Consider the following 15,798-nt stretch of genomic DNA (forward strand, 5'->3'; position numbering starts at 1 on the left):
AGGTGGAGTTTCTCCTACTGATCAGGAAGAAAAGCTTGTTCGGGTGGAGCTGGGGGTCAGTCGGAGGCCGAGGGCGAGCGGCCGCTGGCGGGGCTGTTAGCGAAGCTGTGGAGGTCGCGCTCCTTCTCCCGGTCCTTGCTCTCGTGCTTGTGTTTGTGCTTGTGCTTGTGTTTGTGCTTCTTCTTCTTCTTCTTGTGCTCGTGGTGGTGGTGGTGGTGATGGTGGTGGTGCTTGGACGACAAAGAGGAAGACGCGCCCTCCTTGGCGAAGGTTGGAAGCAGCGGCGTGGCCGGAATGGGAATAACGGCCTGTTCCACCACGGGGGGTTCGCGACCTGCGGAGGGGGGGGATTAGATACGGTTTATTTAGTTTCAGGAGGAACCGCTGGGAGATCCAGGTGTCCCAATACTTTTGTTCATAGACTGAATCTACTCGCAAACAGGTTTTAATACCGACGATGACAACGAAGAAGAAACTCCAGATAAATAAAAACATCTGGATCGGTTTTGTTTCGCTGAGTTGAGAACTTGCCTGGTGTTGATGGTCTATCCAGCATGCTCAGGTGATGGTATATAAATGCTCGACTGTCATGAACCGTGTCCATGTCAATATCCTCATCCTCTGGTATGGGAAACTGAGCGAGAGAGAGCGAGAGAGAGAGAGCTAAATTATTCCTGGAGCACCGCGTTTCCCCACGGACCCTTATTATTGACGCACCACAGGCTAAACTTCTATAAAAAAACGTTAACAGAACTAAAAAGCGGTACACGTTTTTAACGGGACACGCCGGCTTTATTCCGCAGTAACTCACTCGGCTTTTGGGAGCTATTTTTGCCATTGGCTCGTCCTGAAGCACCTGCCCAGGTTCGGGGGGTGAAGCCAAAGGCGTCTCTGCTTTCCTCTTCAGGCCCAGCGGAGTGAGGGCGAGACCACCCAGAACGGGCTCCATCACCACATGCTCCTCCTTCACCTGGATACAACACATGCATATTATATATTATATATAGTGTAATAGTAACACCACGTTACATCTGACCCCAAATCTCACTGTATTAATATTTATTTATCATCTCAGAGTTACTATTCCCCCATTGTTTCCAGGTTTGACTCAAGGTAGCAGATGCGCCCCGTTCGGAAATATCTGGCAACCTCGGATTTAGATTACAAGCAGCTACTGGATAAAACCCTGAACATTTGAAAGGCGACAATTGTGGCACGTCGTCACGTCTAAACGCAGCCCGAAGTGAAGAAAGACTTCTGTGCTCACGCTGCTGGTGAAGACCATCTCGGGCAGGAGCTCGGGACCCTCCTGATCCGATTTGATGGTGGGGTTCAGGACGGCCTTCTTCTCCTTCAGATTGAGGACGAGGCCGAGTTCTGGCAGAGGCAGACACGAGGGTCTGGTCAGACCGAACAGAGTGTTGTAGAGGTTCACAGCGTCACAGCGCAAACGCCAGTCATGGGAGGTACCTGGGAAAAGACAATATAGGCGTTAACCTTTTGCTGTTTATTCCTTCTTGGCCTCGGTGGTGGCTCCAGTCCCAATTCCCACAACCCACCCCACTCTCCTCCCACATTTCTGATTCCAGAAACAAGCCCAGAACCCCCGCCTGTGTCCATGCTCAAGTGTGGGTCTAATAAATCCCCCCTGGTCTTACCAGAGTTCATGAGCTTCCACAGCTGGTCCACGAGAGCCTCGGTGCACAGAGGAGACTCCGCAGCTTTGGTGAATGGTGGATTCTTGGACAACATGCTAAGAATCTTATGTCTGCATTACATACAAAAAAAATATATAATCAGCTAAAGAGCAAATAATTCGAAAATGTTCTGGGATGCTGTAGAGATATTCAGATGTACAGTCACAGACCTCATGTAAGGCACAGGATCGTTCTGGACCATGTCTAGGAGCCATTGGAACTCCTCAGCGCTCCTGTCGACTGGCAAAACACACACACACACACACACACACACACCAGGTTATACAAGGCCTGGGTGAAACACCTGGGTGATCATGTGACGTTTCAGACGTCACCGAGACGTACGTCTGACCTATTTATTAGCGCTAACAAAGTTTCGGGAATAAAAAGGAAAACCTCTGGTGTAGTCGACCACGGCCTCGAGCGCGGCGACCCGCACGTCCACGAAATGACCGTATTCCGAATAGGTTTTGAACAGAGTCGGGTCGCTGGGTATGTGGCCGTTCTTCTGCAGCATCCTGATGGCCCTCAGGCACCTGCAACAGAGAAAACCTATTTGACTCTTTCAGAAGAAATAAAACAGTATGGACAAAGAGTATGTGGACACCTGACTCTAAGATTAGAGATTCGAACATCTCACTCCACGTTTAGTCTGTGATAATGAGCTCCACCCTTCTGGGGAGATGTTTCACTAGGGGGATTAAACTCAGGTACTGCTGTCGGCAGGTCCTCGTGTCTGTGTACCTGACGGTGATGGTGTTTCTGTAGCTCGGCAGCAGCTTCTCCATGTTGAGGTAGCGGGTCACTTCCTCCAGGATGAGTTTGACGTCGGCGTTCAGGCTGTCCACCGTCCGCACCTCGTTACTGATGCTGATGGCCGGCGTTAAGGAGTTCGTCAGGGCTTTGATCAGGTCGGCGCGGTAGTAATTATCTGAAAACTGATACAAGAAGCGTCTGAGTGCTTACGATGAACGTGCAGTTCCAAGTTCTTCCAATAGATGGCGATAACAAGACACGGTGTTTACGGAGGAAGCCGAAGGTCTCACCTTGTTCTTCGCGTTATCGTTGTACTTGATGAGGTCCAGGATGAAGTTCAGCACCTCTTTGGGACAGAGGTTCTGCACGTCTCGGAGCAACGCCATCGCCACTGGCATGGTCTAATAATATTTATTAAAGAGAAGAGAAAGAAATCAAAGCATGGCCTTGAGGGCGACGTGTCGTACGGGAATCCGGTCACAAACGTCACCTTTTGCAGGAAGTAGCTCTGGAAGTTAAGGAAGTTGTTGGTCTTGACGATGTTGGGGCAACTCTTGCAGCAGAACATGCGTGTGAAGAGGGACTTCATGGCTGGAGGACCTTGCCATGTGCTCACCATGGAGTTGGCGATCTGCAAAAATGAGTCGCGTTGGGTTTCGATCGGGCCGTTTTGAAGTTCTACGAAGGCGTCGTGTGCGTCTCCTTACCTTGGCCAGGCAGAAGCAGGCCTGCATGCGCACTTTGTAGAAGCACTGCTCGTGCTCCAGGATGTCGGTGAGGGCGAGGCGAGACGCCGCCGTGGGGAATTTCTCCAGCGCCACGATCGCCTCCTCCTGCGCCACCACGTCTCGCTCGTAGCGCAGCTGGTACTGCCACATGAAGTCGGCCTGCGCCAGGTCCACCTTCCGGAGCACCGACATGTCCGGGTCGATCCGGATCCACAGCAGGGGCGAGTCGGCACTGAAAGGACACAGGGACACGTCTTACCGATTGTACCGAATTGAAGTAATCGTATCCAATTTTTTTACATTCATGCGGAATTCTCCGGAAATCCGGACATAAAACGCTAAAGAATTCATATCCTTGTATGCAGGAGCTGTGGATTCTTTAGCGTTTTTTCATAAAAAACAAGTCGTATTTCCAGCACGGTGCGAGTAGCCGGAATCTACCGAGCGGCACGTAGTGACCACGTCATCCGTCTGGATCGTGATCTGCTCAGAACTTATTAGACTGTTGAAGAGCAATGAAAAGTCTTACTCCATCGCTGACAGGTCCATGTCAACCTCTTCACCGTTCATCAGTGGGATTTTCTTCTTCTTGTTCCTTAAAAAAAATAAATAAGATGAAATAATAATAATAAACTTTGAATTTAATGGTCTCAAAAAACTGCGGGAAAAATAATAAAATACTGTTTTTACAATTATAGAATAATGTTCAACATCAAACTGTGAAAACTTCACCGTCTACAGAACAGAATACCAACGAATATCAAAAGAAGTCACTGAACTGACACCTTTCACCGATTTGGCGCATCATGCAATGCTAAATACAACAAAGAATACCTCCTGCTTTTGGAATGACAGGGAATGTCATGCTTCAGGCTGTTCTCCTCGATCTGCAGCATGTGGTTGAAGGATCCATCCAGCTCTTGAACAGTCACCTTGATGGGTCCCTGTTTTGAAATTGACACGTTTTTTTTTCTTCAATAAATTGCAGTAGATCTTTTTTTCATTTTCATACGCATCAATATGCGTGGACTTACCACGTATTTCTGCGTGCCCGAGGACATGTAATCCTGGCGGATCTCCAGCTCCAGAACGTTCCTTTTCCTGTTGAAGGCAAAGGTCCCAAAGAACTTCACCACCCCACTCTGATCTCTGTAAGCACAGTGCTGAGGAAACGACGTAACCAGGAAGGACCATGCAAGTTAAGCTGACTTTATTACAGTCTGCAGAATCTTCTCCACACCCTGCACATGCCATGGAAAGGATACACCCACTGCTTGATCAAAGGTGCAATGTCCTTCCCCGACACGTTGGAAATAGACTTGAGGAACCCTGAGGTGGACAGGAGCATCTGGCTCCACATGTGCGACTGGTACTTCTGAGATGAAGCCGTGCTGGCCAGGCTCAGCAACTTGTTGAACACCTGAGGAACGAACAATGCAGTTCAACATTCATTAGTGCACCGCATGCAGTACCGCTGCCGACCACCGGGTTGAAGCTCTGCGATGGACAGGACCGGTGTATGTGCGTGTTGATATTTCGTTACCTGCAGCATGAACTCCATACTGATCCGGTTCTCGATCAGCCTCATGACCAGGTGCGCCTTGCACTGGAACATTTTGTAGTAGTCCCAGCAAAGCGTGTGAGCGTGCTTGATGGAGAAATGCAGGTGCGAAGTCGGGCTGCAACAAGCAGACGCATACCATGTGACCCGACGAAATCGTAAGAACGCATTGATGTTATTGGATGGATGGATTTTACGAACCTGTCTTTTTCTTTTCCGGTGGCGAACGCGGGGTGCAGGAGGACGCCTCCGGTTTTCAGCTCGTACTCCACGATCCTGTCCAGCTCCTGTCCGAAACATTTCCGTCAATGCCTGAGATGTTTCTTGCCTTTTGAAGGCTCGTGTTTGTTTTTTTTCTCCTCACCTCTCTGATCCAGTGGCGATACTCGTTGACTCCGAAGGTTTTTTTCAGGTAGAGGCCGTAGATGTACCCGGAGATGCCTTTCAACACCCATTCGTCAGACCTGCAGGCCGGAGAGACGAGGACGTTAACGAAGCTGCATTCTGTCCAAAAATAGCTCTAAAAGTGATTATAATGCGTTACAGTGGAACGAATCCTGGACCAGACGTGTGCCTGTGTAGACTAAACAACATCAACACAACATCCGTCTCTGCGAGTGCTCGGCGAGCGCTCACCATGACATGCGTGAGATGAAGCAGCCGAAGAACTGTTGTGCGAGGCCCTGTGCCAGACAGCGGCGCGTCACCGGAGTCTGGTCGATAATCATTCCGCTGTGCAGCAGGTTAGTACTGAAAAAGGAGGACACAATTCTTCAAACACACAATTCTTCAAAATAGCGCACAAAAGATCTCAGATTTCCTGCTCCCTCACCTAAAAATGCTCATGGAGGCGAAGGAGGAGACCTGCACGTAGGCCTCGTCCACGAACACCGTCTTGAAGCAGGAGTACGGGTAGCGGCAGGTCAGGATTTCCTCGTAGAACTCGAACACCTCGTGTAGATAAGACATGGTGTGTTTGAGGAGCGGCAACAGCTGAGGCAGGCAGAAATGAGTCACCTGCAACACACACACACACACACACACACACACACACAATACAGAATATTAGAGCTGCACTAGACACGTTCACCAGACTCCATCCCCTGACGAACAGCAAATGGAGACTAAACGATAAAGGTCAGGTGTCCACGTCCTTTGGAAACTTAAGTGTTTGAGAAGTAATATGGAGCTTTGGGATCACTTTGGTATTGAAAGAGTTTTCCTGAATAAAGTTCATCGACCTCCACGCAATTTCGGAAAGCGTGCCAATAGTCGTAGTTAACATCAGCTACAGATCGCCATCTAGTGGTGAAACGTGGAAGTAAAATAATAATATTCGTTTTCTTATTTTACTACGTCTCCGACACCAAACTCAACTTTTGCTGTGTTTCCACACGGACGGTTTTGAATGCCGGATTTTGGATTATTTTCCACCGTAAAATATAAACAAACGTATATAAACAATATGTACTAAATAACAAACAGCTGTGCTTCGGTCTCCCACCTCGTGCATGTAGGGGTCTACGAGGATCTCGAACGGCCCCACTGCCAGCGAGATGTTTGGGGCGGCGGTCGGGATCGGCAGCACGTAGTGGAACGTCTTTTTGCGCATGTCGTGGGTGTAGATGGTCTCCATGAGGTCGCCGCAGGACACCGCCACCATGGAGGCGTCCACTGTGAACTCCAGCTTCCAGGTGCACAGCTCCGAGTACGAGTCCACGCAGGGGAACCAGAACCTGCACGTCACACACGTTTACACCGGGCGCACTGTTCTGCACGTGTGCTCATCGAACATTTCGTGCCACGTTTAATCCTGATTTACTAATTTAGGAAAATAATGTGCTGAAACCTGGCAACCCGCAAGCTTTTAGAAACGCTTACCGTGTGGAATTCTGGTATCCGCAGGAGAACACGTGCGCTCCTTTCTCGGCCATGCTGCCCTCCATGTCCGGTACGACGAAGTGCAGCCCTCCCTTCGGCTGGTCCAGCGAGAACTCGATATACACCTTCAGCACCTTCATCTCTGATCAGACGAAGAGAAAGAGACAAACACGTTTGCACTTTGTCGCTCGGCAGCGTTTTCACCGTGCTGTCGCAGAAGTGCTGAAAATGCTGCAAGCTCACCGTCCCCCTGCTTCCACAGCTCAGCAGGAACTTTAATACACAGCTCTCCATTTCCTGCGTCCGGATCCACAGCGCTCACCGCTGCAGCATAGGCGCTGGAGAAATAGTTCAGGTTCCGCCTGCAAGGTGCACGTTAGAACAACGAGATGTTTTCTGATGACAAGCCGATAATCGTTTTTTATTTAGGAAACACAAGGCTGCCGCCAGATCTGGAGATGTGAGTTTCATGTTGATCCACGGTAAAAAGGTACATTTTCTTTAATCCGAAAATGTCCATGAACACCAGCGTGTAAATGTATAAAAATGCAATGCTTACTGCTTGGACTCGTGGTGGCAGACCTCCAGCGTGGGGTCGTTGTAACTGAAGGGAGCTTCCAACTCGTTCACTCGCACCCTGTAAATGCGGCACTGCTTGCTGTTTAGCTTGATGCGATTCAGGTTCACCACGTTGGGGAAGATGGTCAGCTCCACGTAGCCCTGATTTAAACACAGTTAAAATCAGCCCACCGGTCCAACACATCTCTCAGCCCACCGGTCCAACACATCTCTCAGCCCACCGGTCCAACACATCTCTCAGCCCACCGGTCCAACACATCTCTCAGCCCACCGGTCCAACACATCACTCAGCCCACCGGTCCAACACATCACTCAGCCCACCGGTCCAACACATCTCTCAGCCCACCGGTCCAACACATCTCAGCCCACCGGTCCAACACATCACTCAGCCCACCGGTCCAACACATCACTCAGCCCACCGGTCCAAAACATCTCTCAGCCCACCGGTCCAAAACATCACTCAGCCCACCGGTCCAACACATCACTCAGCCCACCGGTCCATCACATCACTCAGCCCACCGGTCCATCACATCTCTCAGCCCACCGGTCCATCACATCTCTCAGCCCACCGGTCCAACATCTCTCAGCCCACCGTCCAACATCTCTCAGCCCACCGGTCCAACACATCTCTCAGCCCACCGGTCCAACACATCTCTCAGCCCACGGTCCAACACATCTCAGCCCACCGGTCCAACACATCACTCAGCCCACCGGTCCAACACATCACTCAGCCCACCGGTCCAACACATCTCTCAGCCCACCGGTCCAACACATCTCTCAGCCCACCGGTCCAACACATCACTCAGCCCACCGGTCCAACACATCACTCAGCCCACCGGTCCAAAACATCTCTCAGCCCACCGGTCCAAAACATCACTCAGCCCACCGGTCCAACACATCACTCAGCCCACGGTCCAACACATCACTCAGCCCACGGTCCATCACATCTCTCAGCCCACGGTCCATCACATCTCAGCCCACCGTCCAACATCTCTCAGCCCACCGTCCAACACATCTCTCAGCCCACCGGTCCAACACATCTCTCAGCCCACCGGTCCAACACATCTCTCAGCCCACCGGTCCAACACATCTCTCAGCCCACCGGTCCAAAACATCTCTCAGCCCACCGGTCCAAAACATCTCTCAGCCCTCCAGTCCAAAACATCTCTCAGCCCTCCAGTCCGACACTCAGCCCTCCAGTCCGACACTCAGCCCTCCAGTCCGACACTCAGCCCTCCAGTCCGACACTCAGCCCACCAGTCCGACACTCAGCCCACCAGTCCGACACTCAGCCCACCAGTCCGACACTCAGCCCACCAGTCCAACACTCAGCCCTCCAGTCCAACACTCAGCCCTCCAGTCCAACACTCAGCCCACCAGTCTAACACTCAGCCCACCAGTCTAACACTCAGCCCTCAGTCCAACACTCAGCCCACCAGTCTAACACTCAGCCCTCCAGTCTAACACTCAGCCCTCCAGTCTAACACTCAGCCCTCCAGTCTAACACTCAGCCCTCCAGTCCAACACTCAGCCCTCCAGTCCAACACTCAGCCCTCCAGTCCAACACTCAGCCTCCAGTCCAACACTCAGCCCACCAGTCCAACACTCAGCCCACCAGTCTAACACTCAGCCCTCCAGTCCAACACTCAGCCCTCCAGTCCAACACTCAGCCCTCCAGTCTAACACTCAGCCCTCCAGTCTAACACTCAGCCCTCCAGTCCAACACTCAGCCCTCCAGTCCAACACTCAAAGGGAAACACTACTCACAATGACGGACTTCCGCTGGAAGTTGATGTTGTTGATACACACCACCTGGTGGGTTGTACAGGAGGAAACACAAAAGCCGTTAAAACAACACATCACTAATCCGGAAATCCAAATGTACTCCACTGCGCATGCGCACTGCGACTTTTTATTTACAGTTTAGAAGTAAATTACTATAGTGATAATAATAGTTTATAACTATGTAACTATAATAATAATCATAGTTTATAAGTATAGAATATAATGAGACTTATAGTTTATACGGTCGCGGACTCTCGAATCCTTTGTCCTTCTTGCGGTTCATTATCGAGCTGTTTGGTTCCGTCCGGATGGGTTCCTGAGACACCGGGCGCGTTCTCCCGGAAGTACCGATTTATAGCACTGACATAAAGACCCGGTTAATTCTGGACTTCTATTCTGGACTCGTTTCGCCCGGAACACTGAACCCCACACGGACTCGCTCCAAACCCACAGCAGACATTTTCTTCAAAACCTTTGACCTCCCGCGGAAAACACCGGAAGACGCACCGCTTCAACCCGGAAGGATTTATGACTCGCACTTCTGGTTTGTGACGTGTGACTTATAAAATGTTTAATAATTGTGTGTAATAAATGTGATAATTTTAACATGAAAAAATCCCCAAAACATCAAACTTTAAGATGTATTTGTTTTTCAGTTATGAGGCGACGAATCAGATGTCGTCCTCTCATCCGGGAATTTTATAAATAAATAAATAAATAAATAAATAAATAAATATATATATATATATATATATATATATATATATATATATATATATATATATAATTATTTATTTATAAATATATATATATATATATATATATATATATATATATATATATATAAATAAACAAATTATTATTTATTTATAAATATTATTTAGTATAAGTATTATTGTTGTTATGGTAATAATAATAATTATTATTATACTTTTATTAAGTAAATATAAATGTTTATTATTTATTTATTTTTATTTTTTATTAAACTTGAAATTATACACAACAATGCAAATATTGTGAAATTGTAAAAATATCAAAAGATTTTACGAAAAATGTCGCTCGAAAGCCAAATAAGTAATATAAATGTAAATAGAGAAACTCTGAGATGTGAAAACGCCAACAAAGACCCCCAAAAAAACTTCAAGTACAAAGATAAGAAGGAGATCAGATTCATCCTCAGATCCGCAGAAGAAACATGAAGGGTCAATTTTGCACTTCAATTTTTATTGAAAAATCCTCTGTTAGCATTCGTTTCTCTTCACAAGTTGGAGATTTCTTCCTGACCTTGCGAAGAAGGTCCATAACCCTGTCAGATCAGTCAGTGCATTTAATGTCATGGCTAAACGATGTTTGTGTGTATTAGAGGTCGACCGATTTAATGGCGAAAATCCATAAGGATAGTTTTTTCGGGTTGCATCTGAGAAGGTCAAGTACGAGAGCGGCCTCTAGAGGCGAATCTCTGATGCCACGTGCTGTTTGTGGACATGCTAGGTTATAAAGCCAAGAAGAGGAGATTCAGTGGACACCATGCACATCAGCTCTGCTTTTTCCATTATATTCTTATCTTTAAATATCAGAATAGAACTAAAACTTTGCTATGTTATACTTGAAACATCTGCAGTTGTTTAGCAGGACTAGTTAAGTTTTTCCACATTTCATAAATTATTTAAAGGTTTTTTTATATTATTATTATTATTATTATTACTTATTACTCGTTACAGGTAAAATCCACTATCGGTTGACCTCTAGTGTGTGTACAGATATACATCTATAAATGGATGCGTATTTAGGGTTTGACCGAATGGCCAGTAGAGGCAGACTGTGAAAGTTCAGATGTGGAAGGTCATGGTTTGGACTGTGGAGTGGCCTCTTCATTTGTCCCAGCGTCAGAGGTTGTCCTCAATGCTACATCCCTGGCGGTGTCTTTAGTGCTAAAAAATAGAAAATAATTCAAACAAATTGCAATAAAATACTTTCTTTTTAGGCAAAACATTGTAAAAAACAAACACTCCATGTAAAAATGTAAAATGTAAAAAATGTAAAAAAAATAGTACTGAACTTTATAACACAAAGAAATAGTACTGATTGATGAAAATGTGCTGAAAGAAAGAAATATGAAAATATAATATAGCGCTCTCCATGCAGCGAGCAGTCTCGCATGTAAAAACAAACAGCACGTGGTGTCAGGGATTCGCCTCTAGTGGCCGCTCTCGTAGCGACAGCGGAAAGCAAAACCCGGAAAAACTATCGATTAATAGGTTCTATGGGACTTTTTTAGCTTGAAAGACAACCAGATATGATCAGATATGTCCCTGTCATTGTTCAGAGGGCCATTCCACATGTCGGGGCTGTAGTTTGGGGATATTGTTGAGGTCCCACTCAGATTTTTGTGAGGCAGAGGACCACTATAACCCTAGAGCAGAGTTTCTTACCGAATTGCCTTTATGATGAAGTAAAGAATCAAGGCCAAGCCTACACACCCACACAGACCGCCTGTTACAATAGCTGAGATTTTACCTGTCTCACACACACACACACACACACACACACACACACACACACACACACACACACACGCACATATTTTGCTTACAAGTGTGCACATGACAATAAATGCAGTTTAAATAAAGACATATGTAGGGCAGCGACATAAACTCTTCTTTTCCTACCAGCAGTGTAGATGTTTGCAGAAACTAGAGAGAGGAAAGAAAAGATCACCATCAGGATTACGGATGTATCGTTTCAACAACGCACGCCGAACGCACAATGTTAGTGATCGGGGTAAAATGATGACATCACAAAAATGTAATCCCTCTCTCTCACCAGGGACGAAAGAAGAAAGCACTGTCCTATTGTTGAGTGGTTGTATGGTGCGATAGTTGTCCTGGAGTGGATTGCGTTCGGCAGAATCAGAGTACAGCACTGTCTCCAACTTCAGCAACTGCAGAGAGAGAGAGAGAGACAGAGAGAGAGAGAAAGAGAGAGAGAGAGAGAGAGAGAGAGAGTATGTAGCTCTGTGTTCTGTTATGTAGCACCTGGGTTCTGGAGAAACGTTGTCTGATGTCACTGTGGACTGCGTCTGCTATATATAGTTGAAACCTCAGGAATAATAATAGCAATAATAATAGTACCTGGGAGAAAGAGACCTTGACCTTCTCATCAAAGACAGTCCACATCACACTCTGGTGGCAGGGAGGAGTAGTGAGCGAGCCACTGTAGCGGAAATAACGGCTCAGATCTTTCGGGAGCAGGGTTCTCACATCAAACGCCGGGATAAGCGTACTCTGACCTAAGGGCCATACCAAGAACAAACACAGATGGTGGTATTGAGTGCACACCATTTCTTCTTTTTCATTTCTTCCCGCCTGGACGAACACATTGACCACACTCGCGTACACACGTTTGGATCGTACCATCCAAATCTCACAGCCGATCAATATGCAAATGAGGCAGAAACGATTCGCTAAAGTCAGTAAGGCAGACTAGCTGAAGTCAACCTACAATGTTTTATATATAAAATAATCCACAAGCGTACTCACATTTCCTCACCTGCGTACCTGATGCGATTTAGGTAGTTCAAGATGTTAGCGTATGCCTGATTGGTCTCCTCACCTGCCTAGCAGAGTGACAGAAAATAAAACGTTAGCATATTTTGTTGACTTTTTATCCCAAGATAGTGAACGCAAGAGAGTTTTATTAGTCGTGACTGGAGGAGGAGCTTAGCGGTGCTGGGATTTGAACTCACGAGCTGCTCACAAGAATTCTACCGCTTTTTATTTTCTCATTTAGGAAACGAAGTGAATAAATGGTTCGTGATGCCACACACCTCGATAAGAACCGCAAGAACGGCCAGTCCGTTTTCTCGAGTTTTGGCTCCAGTGACGTTGGAATACAATGCAGAGTTATAATGCACAACATGGAGCTGTGGAGGAAGACAACAAGGACGAAGGAGGGGGAGAGAAATTGCATTATAAAAAGCAATAGTTTTTTTTATCCTTTTATGTAAGCATGCACACCTCTGCAGAAGCACTCTGTTCATCGACTGTGTGCTCGCTTCCCGTAGCCAAACTTACTCCATTCCCCCAATGCAGGTGGAGCTGAAGAGCACTAAATTGCCATGGCAACCCGGCCAAACCCATCCAGCTTGGCAACAGGATCATCACTGCCAAAAAGGAGCGAGAAAAAGACTCTGAAAGACAATAACCAAAGACTTTTACGCATGTAAAAAGACATTTTAGAAGGTGAGGAGGTGGTTAAGGCATTGGACTCTGGATCGGAAAACACATTAAAAACTTCTAGAGGAGACTGTAATAAAGAGGTTTGTGTGTGAAAGAAGGTAGAGGACTGTGGACAATAACGCAAACAACAATAAAGTGACCACATTATGTGTCTTTTTCCGGCATGGATTTTACCCGTGTGGCCGTCGTTGGAGAGTGTGAAGGGTTCGTGGCCATACTGCTCATATCCCAGCGGCCGTATCTCAGGAAGGGATGGGTCGTACCGAGTTTCCGAAGTGTCTACGTTGATGGGGGACTGAGACGACCCTCCACACTCGTGGAACAAAACTGGCCATTCAGACTGACCTGCAGCACCTGAGAGAATGTTTGCAATTCAAATCACAATTTATTCATTTGTTCACAGTTTTTTATTTGAACAGATTTGCAGCTTCATACATTGTTATACGTATACATTTCAGCATTAATTGTAATCGAACTTGAACGTAATAAGTCGAGTATATTTGCAGTTCAATATTTCAATCCTAGCTGTTTTTACCAATCTTTATTTAAAAAAAAACGTTTTAAATAAAAATGATGTGATTCAACATTAGAGGACTCCCTGCAGTACCGCCGCAGACTCCCTAGGGGTCGCGGATTCCCCGTTTAAGACCCATTTTTAAAAGTACATTTTATTTGCGTTGTCTCTGTTGTGAGTAAACGACACAATGAAACAATGGTGGCAGCGGTGCTTTTACACGAGTTTAAGCTCATACATGAGCACGTGCCACGTGCGAACCTGAACAGGTGTCGCACTTTATAGTGTCCGTGGTGCAACGACAACCATCACAACACCTCCCGCTGCCCTGTGGGAAAAGGAGGAAACCGGAGAACCTGGAGGAAACTTCAGAGAAAACAATAACTAAATTGAGGGGATAAGCGGATAAGTGGCTCGAGCTCACGATAAAATGTTTTTCTCTCTGTGAAAATATGCATCAGTTTATTTGGTGCAATCTTACGTGTGGTCTTGTGTGCGTCGAATAAGGTCATTATGAAACGGTAGCTCAGGGCTTAATCATGCACTATTAATGAGGTGATGCATGGTTGCCAACACACACACATACACACACACACACACACACACACAAGCTGTACTGTTCATTTGGACACAAAAGCATTATTCAGCATTCATCCCCTATTCAGAGTGGATCCTAACTTCTCATTTGAGTCTCGTTTGTTACAGAATCATGGATGAAAGTAGTAAAATGCTTTCTTACCTGCATAGGTCCATTGCTTGGCTGAAGATCAAACGAAAAGCAAAAAAAAAAAAAAAAAAAAAAGGTGTCAGTCTCATTTACATATCATAATTTCAGTAACTATCAGTGCCAGATTAACAAATACATAGTATTTATGTATGCGTAGTATCATGGAATGACCTGCCCAGTCATCACACCTAAACTAGCGAAGTGAAGATTTACAGGAGAACAGCACAGAATCAAAGCCATAAATGTTTCCGATTATTGGGTCCCTTAAACAGGATTGTTTTCTTTCCCAAAATGCTTAGTCTTAGCATGATCCTCTTACCAGGTCCTCATGAATGTTGGCTTGTAGGTTACGCAATTTATTGTTATGCACACAAAATATATTTGGTTCTGCGAATAATTGGAAACGAATCCGTTAGGAGGAGAGGAATTGACCAATAGATCACAGTTTATTGGAATTCTGAACTCACCTGTCCCTGTGCCTTTGATGCACTGCAACAGTGAAAGCAAAATAGCCACATCAAGCCAGCCGACCAGGTCCATGGTGTATCATCAGGGTTCCTGGAAGTTACCCTCAATCCACCGGGGAAAGAAAAAGATATTCGTCTGGATGAAGGTTGACGTCTGGGGATGTAGACAGAGAGAAGGATCATACAGTGAAGATGTAATGTGGGAAACGAGTGTGAGAACATGTGCCCAGTGCTGGCCTCTGACAAAAATGTGTTTGACGTAACTGACCAGAACATAGTGCAGGTTGGAAGGGGAGGTTCAGTGGGGCTTTAGTGAAGGGGGGTATTGAAGGGATAAAACAGTGGGGAAAGAATAGAGAGGGGGAATGGGCAAGCTAAGAAAGTTTCTTTTCTCGATTTTTCAGATTCATTTTAATTAAAGAAAACGTACCTCTACAGACTGTATAAGCTCCGCCCACTTCTGATCTGAACCTGCTGTGACGTAATGCTTCTGCAGGAGATGCTTCCATCGTTTATTCCTCTCTTAATGTTCTGCTTGCTGTTAAACTGTATGTTTATGATAAGTAGATGGTTTGTAGACATCTGCTGAAGTCTGTAGAGGTTTGTAGAAGATTGCTGAATTCATTAATACACATGATCCTGGACTACTGGGGCGGATAGTTAGCGAACACTGTTAGCGATATCATTAGTATCGGTGTATTAAGTTATATGGCTTGTAACTCTAAATAGTTTTTCCTTCCAAAACTAGAGATGGCACGTTTTATTGAAAAATATAAGCGCTAAGCAAATCGCCAACGTCATATTTTGCTTTTCATTATTACACTTGCAGTTGTTTGCGTCGATCTTTTAGGAGGAGGGAATCGGC

General features: G+C 46.2%; 2 protein-coding genes across 7 annotated transcripts in view; both read right to left on the reverse strand.

Annotated features, from left to right (window-relative positions):
- Positions 1 to 9,463, reverse strand: part of taf2 (TAF2 RNA polymerase II, TATA box binding protein (TBP)-associated factor) — a 9,920-nt gene extending 457 nt beyond the window's left edge. The window contains exons 1-26 of one of the 2 annotated variants that reach the window (XM_046847832.1): positions 9,221 to 9,463; positions 8,970 to 9,024; positions 7,183 to 7,343; positions 6,867 to 6,985; positions 6,624 to 6,765; positions 6,247 to 6,478; positions 5,575 to 5,759; positions 5,379 to 5,492; positions 5,107 to 5,206; positions 4,944 to 5,029; positions 4,725 to 4,860; positions 4,447 to 4,601; positions 4,216 to 4,330; positions 4,016 to 4,125; positions 3,711 to 3,776; positions 3,161 to 3,413; positions 2,944 to 3,084; positions 2,744 to 2,854; positions 2,442 to 2,635; positions 2,094 to 2,233; positions 1,868 to 1,937; positions 1,659 to 1,768; positions 1,268 to 1,470; positions 788 to 970; positions 532 to 634; positions 1 to 334 (exon numbers count right to left, since the gene is read on the reverse strand). The exon at positions 1 to 334 is cut by the window's left edge and continues 457 nt beyond it. In XM_046847832.1, coding sequence (XP_046703788.1) covers positions 57 to 334; positions 532 to 634; positions 788 to 970; positions 1,268 to 1,470; positions 1,659 to 1,768; positions 1,868 to 1,937; positions 2,094 to 2,233; positions 2,442 to 2,635; positions 2,744 to 2,854; positions 2,944 to 3,084; positions 3,161 to 3,413; positions 3,711 to 3,776; positions 4,016 to 4,125; positions 4,216 to 4,330; positions 4,447 to 4,601; positions 4,725 to 4,860; positions 4,944 to 5,029; positions 5,107 to 5,206; positions 5,379 to 5,492; positions 5,575 to 5,759; positions 6,247 to 6,478; positions 6,624 to 6,765; positions 6,867 to 6,985; positions 7,183 to 7,343; positions 8,970 to 9,024; positions 9,221 to 9,270 — 3,612 coding nt within the window. In that variant the 5' untranslated portion in view covers positions 9,271 to 9,463 and the 3' untranslated portion in view covers positions 1 to 56. The remainder of the gene's footprint in view (positions 335 to 531; positions 635 to 787; positions 971 to 1,267; positions 1,471 to 1,658; positions 1,769 to 1,867; positions 1,938 to 2,093; positions 2,234 to 2,441; positions 2,636 to 2,743; positions 2,855 to 2,943; positions 3,085 to 3,160; positions 3,414 to 3,710; positions 3,777 to 4,015; positions 4,126 to 4,215; positions 4,331 to 4,446; positions 4,602 to 4,724; positions 4,861 to 4,943; positions 5,030 to 5,106; positions 5,207 to 5,378; positions 5,493 to 5,574; positions 5,760 to 6,246; positions 6,479 to 6,623; positions 6,766 to 6,866; positions 6,986 to 7,182; positions 7,344 to 8,969; positions 9,025 to 9,220) is intronic. The other variant, XM_046847833.1, reaches the window with a different exon arrangement.
- A 1,293-nt stretch (positions 9,464 to 10,756) lies between these two features.
- ca14 (carbonic anhydrase XIV) lies at positions 10,757 to 15,193 on the reverse strand. 5 transcript variants are annotated; one of them, XM_046847837.1, is made up of 11 exons: positions 14,934 to 15,193; positions 14,479 to 14,499; positions 13,400 to 13,579; positions 13,061 to 13,176; positions 12,814 to 12,909; positions 12,537 to 12,603; positions 12,119 to 12,276; positions 11,811 to 11,928; positions 11,657 to 11,680; positions 11,420 to 11,504; positions 10,757 to 10,918 (listed from the first exon to the last, which is right to left on the reverse strand). In XM_046847837.1, exons 1-11 carry the CDS (start codon positions 15,004 to 15,006, stop codon positions 10,831 to 10,833), a joined length of 1,026 nt encoding a protein of 341 aa, XP_046703793.1. In that variant the 5' UTR covers positions 15,007 to 15,193; the 3' UTR covers positions 10,757 to 10,830. The 5 variants fall into 5 exon arrangements, with proteins under 5 accessions (XP_046703793.1, XP_046703794.1, XP_046703790.1 ...); XM_046847838.1 differs by having other exon boundaries at positions 13,061 to 13,149; positions 14,934 to 15,192; XM_046847834.1 differs by having other exon boundaries at positions 13,004 to 13,176; positions 14,934 to 15,192.
- Between the last annotated feature and the right edge of the window lie 605 nt (positions 15,194 to 15,798).

The sequence above is a fragment of the Silurus meridionalis genome, chromosome 4 (assembly GCF_014805685.1).
Source record: "Silurus meridionalis isolate SWU-2019-XX chromosome 4, ASM1480568v1, whole genome shotgun sequence".
Classification (NCBI taxonomy): domain Eukaryota; kingdom Metazoa; phylum Chordata; class Actinopteri; order Siluriformes; family Siluridae; genus Silurus; species Silurus meridionalis.

Excerpts from the sequence above, each read along its gene's own strand:
- ca14 (XM_046847834.1), bottom strand. The coding sequence starts at position 15,006 with ATGGACCTGGTCGGCTGGCTTGATGTGGCTATTTTGCTTTCACTGTTG. Across the intron at positions 11,681-11,810 it reads GCTTTCTTCTTTCGTCCCTG|TTTCTGCAAACATCTACACT; the intron begins GTGAGAGAGAGG and ends TCCTCTCTCTAG. Across the intron at positions 11,505-11,656 it reads TGCAAACATCTACACTGCTG|GTAAAATCTCAGCTATTGTA; the intron begins GTAGGAAAAGAA and ends TGTGTGAGACAG.